Below are 15,789 nucleotides of genomic sequence, written 5' to 3' on the forward strand. Positions count from 1 at the left end.
GAAGAGGATGGTTTGGTCACTTCAATGTTGAAATGGGACAAAACTATAGTACCAGGCGAACGATTGATAAACTTCTCTGGCCGCATAAAGATGGATGTTCTTCACATTCTTTACCACCAAAATTAAATTCAAAAAAGTGTTTAATAAATCTCAACACTGAAACAGATTGTTTTATGTATTCAATCTTAGCTTCACTTTTGAACGAGTGAACAATAAAGTTATCATTCAGTGTTTCTTTACAAAGTTATCTTTTGAAGTTTTAAATCAAAGTTATCTTTTGAAGTTTTAAATCAAAGTTATATTTTCAAAGTTTCTCAGAGTTTTCACACAAAGTCTTTGATTAAAAATCCTTATTCGTTTTGTTATATTTTGTTAAAGTTTGTTAAAGTTTGTTAAAGTTTCTTTACAAAGTTTTACTTTGAAGTTTCAGTTAAAAGTTTCTTAAGTTTAGTTTGAAGTCGTTACAACGATAAAAAGACCAAATCCATTACGTTATCCATTGTCAACACAAAATCATTCACGCAATTTTATCATCTACATTCCATCTTAATCTACCGAAAGTCAAAAAAGTAAGTGTATTTTGATTTTCATTGAATTTCCCCTGTTAGATTTCATACTTTTGTATTTATACAAAGTTTTAGTTTGTAGTTTATGTTTATTTGACTTTCAGTCTGCTCTTGTTAAAAGTTAAAACCATGAAAGTTTTTATCTGTACTGAGACTGGATGAAATTTCTATGTATTTATAACAACAGTATGAATTGTAGATATCTTTCTCTATGATCTTCTGTATGACTATAGCGCTGATCCTTTAACAGTTATTTGAATTGATTAACGTGACTTTAGTTCTTGTCTATCGTCATTTTTTTTCTCCATCAATTATGTTGAGGTCCAAATTCCACATTTAATATACTTCTGTACTTTGCTCATTTATAATAATGTTTTCTTTGAAATTTGATCATTTGTACTTGTTTACACTTTTGCATACCCTCATTTCATACCCACACATTCTTAACTTATTTATTTTTGATCATGTTTGGTTAAAGCTTCTTCAAATTTTTCCGAGAAGTCTTTACTCTCCAAAATAGCAATCATATACGACTTGAAAAGCTTATCTTTGATGTAATGATATCCCATCGGATCATCCAAAGCTAAGAGAACCTTTTTGAATTTCTTTAATTAACACTCGACACTGAAGTTTGGTCCATCAGCTATATCACCAGTTGCACATGATGGTGTCCATGAACTGATAGACATTCGGTAAACAAATGAACCATCTTTCTTTTTCTTAATTAGAAGAAAGTGATTCACTTCACCACGTGAGTTAGCTGAATAACTAAACAAAATTTCTTCCTTGTTATCCATTCTGAATATGAATTGAAACTATACAGCATGTAAGAACTTCCTGCCCTTTAATACTTTTCATTATTTATCTTTAGCTTAAGGTTTTCAAGGTTAAGCGATTGCGTAATTTTCACGGTTGACGGATCACAATTTTGTTAAATTTTGGTCATGCATGAGTGCATTTGGGGTTGGGTTTTAGAAGGCAGAGAGACCGGAAGAAAGCGGAAGTAGTATTCCCCACCCCCTTCCTGTGCCAGAGTAGTATGGAATGCCTCTACTATTATTATATTATTCTCCCTCTCTTTTTCTCTATATATGTCTCTTAGGGATCGTTTTAGGGCCTCCTCAACGTCCCTCGTCTCAACAAAGAATGAGATCTATACAAAAAAATAAGCAGAGGTCAAATCTATCGCCTCGTCAATCACAACTAGCACAACAGTCTCAAAAACCACAACAGCCTCAGCAACTGCAACAGTATCAACAACCACAACCGCCTCAGCAACTCCAGCAGCCCCAACAAATACCACATCATAATTATCGATACCAGACTGTGACCATAGCCAGGTCACAGTCTGATGGCTAATTATTTAACTACAGCATTTAGAGTGACCATATCGTGCGTTGCCTTTCACATGCGTAATCTAATCTGTTTCCTCCCGAATTGCGCTGAGGTAGTAGTTGAAATACACAGTACAGCATACTTTTTTTCATTTTCTCTTTCTTTTTCTCTTTCTTTCTATACACACTCTGGCACACTTATAATTACGAAACAACCTGTTTCTTTTTGCTCTTTATTTTAAAGGTAAAGCCCAAGGTCAACAACATTACATCCAAAACTTGTTTCTCTTTCTTTTTTATTTCTTTTTACGCTTCTGTGTTAAAGTATTGAGGCCTCTTATAGGGCAATGACTTTTTGAGGGTCAATGAATTTAATTAGAAAATTGATTTGCGGGATTATTATTAGCGTTACAATGTTATGCATTACATCGATCGATAGGGGAAAAGCCGGAAAACAATATCTAGGTTTTAAAAGTTACATATTGTCAGGATTAGATCAAAATTCATGTTCAGATTTAACCAATTGTAAATGGTAAAAAAGATACAAATTACGATGCAGAAAACGCCTATCTAATGTTTAATTCAACATAACAGGATATTTCCTTATTGTAACATTATTGTATTATAACATATCTCAACCTTATTCATTATTCTTATCCGTAGATTATCTGTGCTTGCCTCAGCTGCGAGTAATTGCCTAATTGTAACTTGAGTCTCTTCCAATGTCCGTGGAGTTACAAATGGTTCAAGAGTAAGGGAATCTTGACGAAGATTACTCCTCTGTTCCTGACTGAATGTTGCGACTTACTGTGGTGGTCTCAATCTTCTGGTGGATGATGCGTAAGTTGAACATGATATGGAACTTGATTTCACAGACATATTTGAATCTGATGAACATGATGGCTAGCTGGTTCTTGATTGATGAACTACTGTCGACTTCTTCGAGATTTTCATATGATAAAGTACTCTTCATCTATGTTAAACCTTGATAATATTCTTAGTGTAAAGCCTCAAGTTAATCTTGACCAATTATCTTATCAATTTTCATAGCAAAACTCATAAAGAGTGATTCCAGGAGTCAGTTCTTGTGTCGTCTGGCTTGTGAATTGCTATTCTAAGTAAAGGGTGTTGCAGTTAAAAATGGTAAATTACATGTATCTATTACGTGTATCTTACCTTGCATTTTGATAAGGAGAATAAGATTTAATTCAATTGCTTACAATTTCTAGTTCTTATCACAATGCAAAGTTGAGATAATTCACCATTGTTAACGTCAATACCCTTTAAAATAATTAAATAAAATATTAGTGTTCACGAATTCCGCAGATTTTAACTCAGTATTTATAATTGTTTTATTTTACTCTTGCTTATCTAAAGGGTGTATCACTTAATAGGTTACGGAATGGGAGCTGGTAATGAAACTTAATCTAGCCCGAAAATGAAGATAAGATTGACAATCATATGAAATTATGGTCATCTAGGTACTTCTGTCCATCTTCATTATCTAATCTTCAATTAATTTCATATTTACCAACTTTAATTTCAATTTCTAGTAAGATTAAGCTGCATTACCAGCTCCCATTCTGTAACTTATTAAGTGATACACTCTTTAGCAGTAAAGTTAGCATGACGTTAGAAAAGAAAATAATCTGACCCTAAAAGTTTTTTTTTCATATCAAGTTGTTAAGTAATTAAAACTGAAAATCAATATCAAGTTGATCAGCTAAATTTGCTTCGATCAAGTTCAATTCGTTTTCCACCTCTAAATCAACCTCACTCTCTGATCTGATCTCGATGAATCTTTTCCCACTTTCCACTACCAAGATCATGGTAGATTGATGACTGAGCAGCATTTTGATTGAATGATTAGCTATGGATCGTTAAAATGTTTAACTCCCATGGAATTAGTTTGACAGCAACAATTTCAATCTTTCCTTCACACTGTAAGTGAGTTAGAACTTTATTCCGACAGATTTTATCCATGAAATTTTTATTGGACAGGGTTAAAGATGATGAAAACCCTTGAACTATTTGCATAGGTAAATATTAAACATGGTAAAGATTAAAATTCTGAAAGTAACATTATTTTCTTTACCTCATTTCTTTTCTTTTTTTCTTTTTTTCCAGTGGATCAAAAGTTGATGATGAAAAATGACATAGAAAAGAGAAACAGATGAACAAAATGTTCTTAGCTCAGGAAAAAGTGAAAGTTTATCTCCATCTCTATTCCTTCATCTTCCGTATCTTTCCACCTTCTTGCTTATCCTTTCAAGTGCATTACAGTTTTGCATCTGCATGGATTTTCATTCCTCCATGTGCTCTCCCTCTCTCACCCTGGATTTATCATCTTGCTCTAATGTTCATGTGATCATCATCATAGAAATCAGTGTAATTGTAGTTGTTTATCTTAATCATCATCAAAAATCAGACAGAACGATAAATGGATGACAGGGAGGGATAGAAATTAATTGTTCTTATAATAAACAACAATATAATTTACTAGTATCATGACATTCAAAGTCAATACAAGTTAATATTTGTTATTGTTTCCTGGGTTTCAGGTTATTCAGCTGAGAATGTGATAAACAAATACTATTCAATGGTCAAGCTTAATCTTACTGAAAGAGGGGAAAATATCTAATACAATATCTATTTTCTAAGTTACATAGTAATAATAAAAAAAACTAAATGTCGGAAAGAAAAGTTCTAATAATAATGAAAAAGAAAAATCGATTCATCTTGTAACTGTTTCAATTGAATCATCATAAAGATTAATTCAAGATCCAGATGAAGAGATAAAGATTTATCAATCAATTACTTAATCCATATTAATAATAATACGAAAGATTAAGAGATAAATCCATTTTTCTCTTCTTCTTCAGCATCAACTTTCATTTCATTCTCAAGTTCAATCTGAAAGTTCTGAATCACTCCAAAGACTATTAATGGAATTGTGATTAAAAAAAACTTCACCATCAAAATTTAATCTGTATTTTTATTTTTATGCTATCAAGTGAATTAGTATTGTGAACCGGAAAGAGATAAAAGGTAAAAACGGAAATGGAAACCTGTCAAACAATCATCATCATTTGCATCTAGCAAACAATTGATTCCCTCATGAATTCAGGAATAAGAATCAATAACTAACGGATATGCATGATTCAAAGAAAGATAAAATTCAAATAGAGATATGAAGATAATAATAATAATCATCATCATGAAATTGGAAAATGAATGAGAAAAAGTTTTTGCTTCTAAACTGAAAAAAAAGTAGAAATAATAATAAAAAAAGACAGGATAAGTATTCATTTTCAAGATGATTCAGTAATCATCATTATTATCATGAAGATGATACCGATATTAACATGAAATTTTCTCAATCCTTTTTTATTCACAATGAAAGATGATGATACAATGATAATGATGATGATATTATCATTACTATACATTATTGTTTATCTAATATTAACATGAAGTATTTTCTCCTCTCATGAAAAACTTATTCAGTTCATTTGACTGATGAAAAGATAGAGAAAAGAAAGAAAGAGAGAGAGAAGCAAATTTAACCTTAATATACACTATTACACTTCCTTTAGTCTTTTCATCTACATCTTTCATCACCATCATCTCCATCTTCATCTTCATCCTGATTCCTTATTCAAACCTTAATCTACTTCTTCCTATTCACCTTCACCCACTTCCACCTCCTTTTCATAGCCTTTCATGTTAACTTTGTTATGTTTGTATAAGTAATCATAATAACATACATACACTTTTACTTTATCAGGATATCATTCAGTTAATATTGTTCATTATCATGAAACTTGAGGCTTAATTTTGGCTCATTTCAAATGGATGAAAAATTTTAATGATAAAAATGGACATTAAAATGATAATCAATTTGATTTCATCAAAAATCTTTAGCTGCAAATTAGTTGATTGCTGTTGATACGATTAACTCATTGATCCAGTTTACTGATTAACTTTTGTGAATCAAATAAAATCTGGTTGATTAATTATTTGAATCAATTTAATTTGCACATTTGTTTAAGTTAACTCTGAGTGTTTAGGTTTCAATTTTATTTAATTCCTAACCAGAGATTTACTATCAACAATCAACTTAATTTAATAAATAATTGATCATTAACTTTACTTTGATTTATTTTGTTAAACTTTAATGTTTACATTCAACTTTGTTGTTATCGTAACTTTTATAATTATTATTGTCACAATTAACTGGACATCATCAAGATTAATTGTTGACCAGTAAGTAGGTTGAAAAGTAGTTTGAGTTAATCAGCAAATTATCATCATTTGCTATCGATTGCAATTTAATTCATCTCAAATTGATTAATTAGTGATTACATGTGAACTTTAATCATATAATAAAAACTGCTGACCAATCAACTGAATATCTTTGATTAATTGGGATGAGTAGACAATCAATGAAATATATAAATCATGATGATTCAATAAAATAAATTTCCAACTACAATTAGATTGTTATGGATTAACTCATTACAAGATAATGATAAATTATCTCATGTGGATAAGTTGAATTTGGATGAACAGGGAAGAAAAAGAAGTTCAGTTCTAAACTTGATCCAATTAATTTCATTCTTTAATCACAAATTGATGAAACACCATCAAGATAATTGGAATTCGTTGATAATTGAAATTATGGTTAATCTTTCACCTATTTTTTTCTCAGTCACTTCAATCGTCGCCTATCATGATGTTCATGAATCATAATCAACAGAATATTAATCAAGGAAGAAAAAAACTTTTCAGTTTCGTTTTTTTCTTCTCGTTGATAAATGAAACGTAACTCGAGTAATTGAACATATAACAAGACTAACAATGACTGATGGTTAATCCATGTAAAGTTTTCTTGTTTCTCTGATACCTTCATGATGATGATAATCATGGGAGAACAACAAACCCTCTCTAACAATACCTTGATTCTTGGCTTTGGAACGAGCTTAATCATGAGTAACCATGATGATCAGAAAAGAAGTAAAAAAAAAACCTAACCTCTTTCATTATCTTTAATCATCATCATTTTTTTACCTTCGATTTTACTTTATTCATCTTCCAGAATATACCAAGAATCATGTTTATTATTATTATAACGATGATGATGTGGTGATGATAACAATCATTTACTCAATTACTTAATCATGTTCATCATTTGTGATTCTCTTTCACCAGAACATGATGGAAAGAATAGTTTTTTTAATCAGATATACGAACTTCAATGATCAAACTATAGATGAAGATAAAAAAAAAGTTTCCATATTAATATACAAGAGTAAATAATGATGATAATATTTGAAACAATTCCCTCGATTATTGTTACATCTTAGTTTCTTATGGTGATAATAATGATACTTTTTTTCTGTGTAAAGATGATTATCATGGAGATGTTGATCAAGTCAATTGTGGATACACAATCATAGATATTAATATATATATAAATATGTATATTCTTGTAATGTTAGTCTCGTTGTTATCTTTATAATATTTTTTTTGCTTCTTTCTATTTAAATTGACAGAATTGAACAAACCACAAAACTCCCGCCTAATCATGAATCAAACTACTCTTTGATATTGATTAAGTTTGGAACCTTAAATAAAAATGAGGTTATAATAATTTACATATCCTTAACTTTGGTGTGAACATAATCATCATCTCTCTTTAACTTTACTATCATTATCATGGTGGGAAGAGGAGGTGGAGGAGGATGACAAGGAGGAGGTTAAAGAGGAAGAGGAAAAGGCGGAAGATCTTAGGGAGGATAAAAGTTATTCTAAGGAAATGGGTTACAATAAATATTAAGATTACTGTTTCCTTGGGAGGAAAAACATTGTGTGTGTGTAAAGAATACAAATAAAAGAGAATAGAATATTTGAAAACTGCCCCACCTCAATACCCTCCATCAACATTTTCCTCATCATCAACTTTTAGTCTTTTACCTTTTCTCTAAGACAACATATAATATCTCTCTCTCTCTCTCTCTCTCTCTCTCTTGAATTAAATTCTGAATAGTTAATCATCATTATCTCTCCTTTTTCCTCTTGCTTCTCATGTTGACCAAAATTTCAGGTGAAAATAATTGAGAAAAAAACTAATGGAATATTGTATTTAGAAATGTGAAAGTATAATGTTTATATTTTTTCTCTTCCTTCTCATTTTCTGTTATAATCATCAGGGTGAATAAACGATAAAGAATAAAAAATTTTCTACCTGTTTACGTTTTTCTATTTCTTCAAAACAATTAGTTTTATCCATTACGTTGGAAATGCTAAGAGAAATCTAAAGAAAATGTTAAGTGATATTAATATAATAGAGGATAGAGAGAGAGAAAAAAATTGGTTATATCTTCTTCTGTCTCTTATTCATCTTTCTTCCGATATGATAACTTTCCCATTTCATGGAAGAATAACTCAAATCATCATCACTACCGGAGGAAGACTGAAAAAGAAGATGAAGAGGAAAACAGAATGCAACTAATAGTTGTTATCATCATCTCTTTAGTAAGAAAAAGAAGAGAAGTCTCTCTCTCTCTCTCTCTCTCTCTCATCTTCCAATAATCAAGTTAATGATATTTTTACAGTTGAAAGATGATTTGAACTTTTAGGTTCCCGCTTTTGACCAGCAATTCCGAAAGGGAAGATGAAATGTTGACAACAATCAGTCAATTGTTTATGTTCATCATTATCTTGTAATGTTTTTTACTCTAGAAAAGTTCTGATTAGAGGATTCAGAGAATTTGAAATTATACCTTTATCAAATTGTGAATAATTTAGATTCAATTCTTTTCCCTGTGAAATGTTTGGTAACGAAAAAGTTTCCGTTGAAAAGTAAAAACAACAAGAGAAACAAATTACCATACAAATTGAGTAATTAAAACAAATTGTGAAGAAAAAAAAGTGAACATAATTTCCTGATGAATATAAAATTAAACACGAGGAAGATAATTTTCTAATTCCCAAATCTAAATTGAATAGGAAATTGGAATCCGTATTAATTGTTCATATGATAAATATACTATTGAAAGCCCCATGGAACACAATTTCAATTTCAAATTGATTGTTAACCAGGAAAAAAAAACGAGTTCAAAATTATAAATATTATCAAAGTAAAGGGAAAAAAACAAAATTTAATTACCATCGGAAAATACTATTAACAATTAATACTATCATGTATTAATAGATTATCATTCCAAGTGTGTTTTCATGGTTATTGAATAACCAACAATTGAATTAATCATGTTTGAAATTTTCCACGTTGAGAAATATACACAAATTATATTTTCGGTAGTCACGAACTTGAAAATTGTTTCAAAAGCTAATTAACTGATTCACACTGATTAGAATTAACTTGTAATTACATATTCGATGAGACGAAGGACACAAATGCAATAAAATGGAAAATAAATTAAGAAAAAGTTCTTACCTGTATCGATTTGGGTGCTTGGTAAAGATTACGAATTATTGGTAAAATATGATTCTGATATTCGTCGGTGTTACATTCCTCGATAATGTACAAAATGGGCTGAAGGGCGGCTGCAAGTACGTCACTAAATTGAAGTTCAGCACAAATTGTTGGCAAAATGTGTTGGAACCACATTTTCTATGGTGAAAATGGGCAAAAGAGAGAGAAAAACAAATTATTTCTACCATTCGAAATTCATTATTAAGATCAGAATTGTTCATTTTGTCACATTTTTCAACCAAAATTATTATGAAATTTACACTTAAATACGAAGCAAATGTTTATATCTAATGCTTTTCGTTGTTCGATTATCATGTTAACCATTTGTGATTTACTGTCAAAAATATAATATCATATTTATCATCGAAAGGCGATAATGTTATGGGAAGTGATTCTGAAAAGTTCTGATGATGAAAGATAACAATGATAATCGTATTATCAAGTTTATCTTTTTTTGCTTCTTTTTTTCTAAATCATCTTTTGACTTTTACCTTTATACTCATTCATTACCATGTATTCAGAGTCAATACCATCGTCATCATCATGAACATGATAATATAATATTCATGGTGAATGATCAAAACATGAAATAACGATAATAAATATTATCTTTTAGATTCAATTAGCTTGATTATTTTCAATTATCATCATTATTTTTTTTTGTTCACCACAATATTTCATGTAACTTTCTCCCCATGAAGATTTAATTTTATCTCTATTGAACTTTTTCATGATTCCAAATGAATCTTTAACTTCCTGATTAACTGTTTCCTCTTAATTTTTTCCCCACCATTTTTATCCTCATCGGTCCAGTACAAAATAAATTGATCATCAACAATCAAGCTCATCAATTCAATCATCTTTCATGATAATAGATTAATATTCATGAGCAATCTTCAAGCACAGTTAACTAATTTAATGAGCTATTTAATTAGATCAATCAAACTGGTCCACAATTTATTAGCCTATTCAAAATCATCAGATGTATATTATTACTACTAGAACATTATTATTATCATCATCATGAGTTCCTACCTTTTCCCTGTTAAATAATGATAATAATGAAAGGTGATGATGATAATGAGCATCTTCATCAAGAATTTGGTAAAAGTAAAACAATGATAATTAGTATTATCAAATCGATATTGTGTTAATTTGTATTAATCTTTATCTTGACAATTTAACTTGTATTTCAAATGATTCAATGAAAATAATGATTCACTTTTATCATCACAACCAATCTGATAATCACTATACTGATCCAGATAAATTGATTGATAATATTTACCCATTTTCAGGTAATGATATTGATAAATTATCGATTGGTAGACATTTTCATGACCACAAACACCATACTAATCAATACCAATTTGTGTCTAGATAATAGAGGCTGTTAATTTGTCTATTAGATTGATTTTAGTTGATTTAAAGGTTAATCAACATTAAATTGAGTCAGAGGAAAAAAGTTATCGAGTGTATCAAAATTTGTTACATTTGAAACATTAAAAATGAACTTTTTCTCTCAATTCTAAATTTAGATTTCTGATCAGATCATGGTGATGATCAGATTTACTTATATACCATGATAATAATAATGATAGATATTGTTAGCTACAGAAAATGATGACTTTATAATGATGTTTCAAAGTGAAATGTTTGTAACTATTAATACATATCAGTATTATCACCTTTCTCTCTCACACACACACTCCCAGTCCAGAATAAAAGTTTAACCAGAATAAAGGAAAGTCAAGAAAAAGACTTGAAAGAAAGAGTTTCCTTTATGAGAGATAACTCATGGTAAAAGTGATATAATTCAATTGATTGAGTCGCTTTTCGAACATGATGAAAAGAGAGTGTCAAATAATCTAAAATGCGACTTTATCAACTTCTACGTTCTCTATCTTTTTCCATCCACCATCATGTTCTCTCACCATTATAATAGCTGTGAATTTCTATCCAACTGAACTTTTCTTGAGATACAAAATGAAATAGTTGAATAACTTTTTCTATTCGAGTTTTTTTTCTCCTTCATCTTCTTGTTCTTATCATGATGATACCCGATCACATACTTGACACTGGATGATATCGGCAGATAGACAGCACATACATGATGATGGTGATAAAGTTGAAGAGAAATAAAGTTCTGTTGATGATGATGAGAAAGGGGGAAGGTTTTATCTGTATGAATGACGTTATTGAGTTTTCTTTTCTTATTTTTTCTCCTTTTCAAGAAAAAACCCCCAAGATTTTCATCTTATTCAGAATTTAAGAAGATGATAAAGAAGAATGAAGGGAGAAAAAAATTCTGATTCTTTTCCCAGATAACATGTTCTACTTATATTCTGAGCATTCCAAGGTAAGAAAACTATTCAGTATTATCTAATCTTCACTTTTATTTCTCTCAAGGTAAACACCAATTCAACATCATCATCATCATCAACAACAACAACAAACAACATCAATAACACAAGAAAAAAAACTCAACAAGGTAACAAAAAGTATTAGTGAGATAAAGAAAATGTTGACTAAGCAACATTTTCATTGTCCAATTCTGATTCCCATTAATATCTTTCAAGAATCATGGAGAAATTGTTGTATATATTTTATTACGATTATGGTGAATTCTGTGAATTCTGGTAGCTCTTTTATTCATTTTTTATTGTCGATTTTTTTTCCTTTTTGTTGCTCTTTTGGAATAAAATTTTTTTCTCCAGATATTTCCACCTCCCAAATTAGATAACAATCATGATTATAATTCATTTACATTCATGTTTATGTTTTTTTATATTTTCTTTCCCAATGATATCATTATCTTGGTGTTATTTTTTTATCTCTGTTATTATTATCATGGTGAAAGAACTTTGAATAAGACGAGTAAAGAAATTGGAACAGGTTGAAAGTTGGAGTTTTTTTTCTTCTTCTTCTTCAAAGTTCTTACGTTCATCTTATATAATCAGATGAATAAATTCCGATAGAAAGAATAGAAAATTTCAACTGATATTCACTCAATTGATTAGCTGAATGGAAAATTTTCCTATTCGAATAGAATTTTACTTTTCTTTTTGGTCTTTGTTTGCATGTGCGTCAGACCTTTCGACACAATGTGTTCATGTTGACATTAAATTGACACTGATTTATATCTCATTCTGTTTAACTTAATTGTAATCATGATAATAATAGTATGAAATTCAGGATAATAAAGAAAAGGAGAAGATACAAAGTTTTCCGAGCTTGAAAATGTTAAAATATTGAAGATAAAGTTGATAAAAGTGAGAGAGAGAGAGAGTGAGAGAGTGAGAGTCAAGAAGAATGAGAATATGTAAGCTTCATTAAGATTATCATCTTCATGATGTTAATGATTACAATGATAATAGTGGAATGGAAATTGAAATTTCTTCAGGTGAAAGATGAAATTCTGAGTCTCTTGTTATTATTAATATAATTTAATCCTTTCAAATGCTCTATTTAATTGAGTTTACCTGAATTATTAAGAAAAAAAAAGAAAAATTTCACGACCAGATTAAGCTACACTGTACTTGAGAGAGAGGAAGAAGGAGAAGATTGAGTAAGTGAGTAAGGGAGACTGAGAGAAATGGTTAAAAAAAGTTCTATCGTTGAAAAAGTGAAAGGAGAAAATGTTCAGAAATGAAGGAGTTCTGTAGATGAATTAGTTTCAGGGTAAACAAGGAATCGATGTAAAAGAGTATAAAGAATGAGGATAAAGATGAGAACCTGGTGAAGATTTCATTTTGATTAATCAAACTCATGGAAAAAGGTTTTTCATTACCTGTTCTGGTGCAAATGAACAAGAAACATGAACCGCAACTTTTACATGAAACAGATTCTTAGATTTATGTTGATGATTAGATGTATTGTTGCTAAAGTGCAGCAAAGTATCAATATCAAAAATAACTCATTAGATTGAATGAGAAGAGAGAGAAAGAGAGAGAGAGAGAGAGAGAGAGAGAGAAGGATCAATGGAACTGAATCATTACTTTTATCAGAATCAGAAGAGTATCAGATTCTTCTTGATCTCCATCTCTTTATTTATTACATTGTGTTATCATACATTTCGAGAATTCATCATTCACATTGTGAGATTCATTATTATGAAAATGGATGAGAAAAGATCATCAGATATAAGAAAATGAACTTTGTTGAAATTTTTTTTTCTACTTTTCGATTTTGTCTTGTCGAACGAAAATTTTAGATCCATAAAACTTTTACATTGTTGGAAAAATTTTCTTTTTTCTCTCATTTGTGTTATTTTCACTATTCCAATTATCTGTCATGATGATATTCAATAGAAATGAATTTCCTTAGAATGAGAAATAATGACTCGATTGATTTTCTTACTTTTCTTTTCTTGTTGATATGATGAAAATTTCATCTTTTTCTCACAGTTGAGTTGATAAATATTAAAGATTCTCATTGATGTTTAGGTAAATTGTCAATTCAGCATAAATCGTGTATCATTTTCCAATTGAATCTCATGATTATTTTCATGATCGCAAAGATTATCATCATTACAATTATCTGATTAATGAGCACAAACCTTGATCCAGGTAACATTTTCTTACCCAAAACAGTCAACCAGTAAAAACATTCAAGGTAAGTTTCTATTCATTGGTCATGAAAATCATCATGAAAAGCAAGATCACTACATGATAGATGATAGAATGAACTTTTTTCGGTGTCCAGCTGAATATTTCTGTCAATACACTTTTACTCATTAATCATTTCTCAGAATCACCATGATGATCAACTAACTGTAATTTTTTTCTCTTTCGGTGTAAATTGGTCAATCTAAAATATTGATATCTTTTCATGAGCAAAAAACCCCTGTTCATTTGCACTGTCAACAGTGAAGAGAGAGAGATCATGATAAGATCACGGTCGATATGAAATCGTAGTTATAAATACTCATACTTTCAGACTGAAGAGCAAAAAACATGATAAAACTTCATTCCAACCGGAATTCAATTATTTATTATCTCTTCACTATTGAGATTAGTATAAAAAAGTGAAAAGTTAATGGATAACAAAATGGTCAAGATGATGCGGATCAAGATGATGGATAAACTTTTGTAATATTTTAAGTTAAAAGGTCAATATTTATCATGGACTTTAATATATAAATAAGTAACCTTAAGAATGATTTTCCAATCTTCCAAAAGCATTTTCCATCATCATCTCAAACTTCATCTTCTTTATCATCTTATCATCTCATAGACAATATGATTCTATCTTCATCTTCATCTTTTTTTTTCTGGTTCCAAAAAAAGATGGAAACAAATATTATGGCAAAAAATGTGAATGATTACCAAGGTGTGAAGGGTATTCAAGATTGGGTGTAAGTGGAGAGGGGGTAATAAAAGTAACACGATGGATGAGAATAAGTTGACACCCATGTCCACCTTATATCATACACCTTTTTCATCATTTACCTGGACAAAAAGAAGAAAAAAAAATTACTTCTTATTTTCTTCTAATACTTTTTTCTAGCATCTCCTTGTTTCCTTCCTTCTCAAGTTTCCTCTTCTTTTTTTCTCCTCCATGTCACATCAATTCTCTCTCTCTCTCTCTCTCTCTCTCTCTCTCTCTCTCTCTCTCTCTCTCTCTCTCTCTCTCTCTCTCTCTCTCTTCTGTTTTTCTCTGTCAGTAAATCTCATCATCACCTTTATCCTCATTTTAGAACAAAGTAATTGAGAAGAGAAAAAGTTCGAATTGAACTTTTCACCATGATCATCTTTTCAACGAAAATCTAAACTTGATCTGAGTCTTTTCATTTTATGTTTGGCTTTTCATGATAGTCACAACTCTACAATCTTCCATAAAGATCTGAACTTTCATTTTATTATCATGATAATGATAGAATTTAAAATAATCATAATTACGAATACAATTTCTCATTCAATTCACTTTTTCATTCCAACTGATTTTCATTTTTCATTCATGATTCCCAAATGAATATATTTGAACTAAATTGAGTAAAAATTGAAAAATCGGTTTACTCTCCCATGTAAAATTGGTGATTATTTTTAATCAATGAGAAAATTGTTCACGATGAATGAACAGAACATGAGAAATGAACATTATGGACCAAGTTAAAAACTCGAGAATCGCAAGAATTGTTCACGATTATTCATATATTCACATATTCAAATAATTTCTTCTTGTCAACAATTAGATTGGATTAGTTATCAACTCTCAACAATTTATTCATCAGGTGTGAATATTTATACATTATGTATTAACGATATTTGGATCAATTTCAAACTGAATTTTTCACCATAATTCCTGTAATCAAGACGATAAATTCATTGAGAAAGTTTCAGATTACATCGATTAAATTAACTGATTGTTACTATTTTTGGACTTATTGTTT

At 29.8% G+C, this 15,789-nt stretch overlaps 1 protein-coding gene across 1 annotated transcript in view; it reads right to left on the reverse strand.

Annotated features, from left to right (window-relative positions):
* Positions 1-15,789, reverse strand: part of LOC128387822 (SCY1-like protein 2) — a 46,397-nt gene that overhangs the window by 22,924 nt on the left and 7,684 nt on the right. Inside the window, exon 7 of the mRNA XM_053347095.1 lies at positions 9,360-9,536. Coding sequence (XP_053203070.1) covers positions 9,360-9,536 — 177 coding nt within the window. The remainder of the gene's footprint in view (positions 1-9,359; positions 9,537-15,789) is intronic.

Source organism: Panonychus citri, unplaced genomic scaffold, assembly GCF_014898815.1.
Source record: "Panonychus citri isolate SS breed McGregor unplaced genomic scaffold, ASM1489881v1 Contig00094, whole genome shotgun sequence".
Lineage (NCBI taxonomy): Eukaryota > Metazoa > Arthropoda > Arachnida > Trombidiformes > Tetranychidae > Panonychus > Panonychus citri.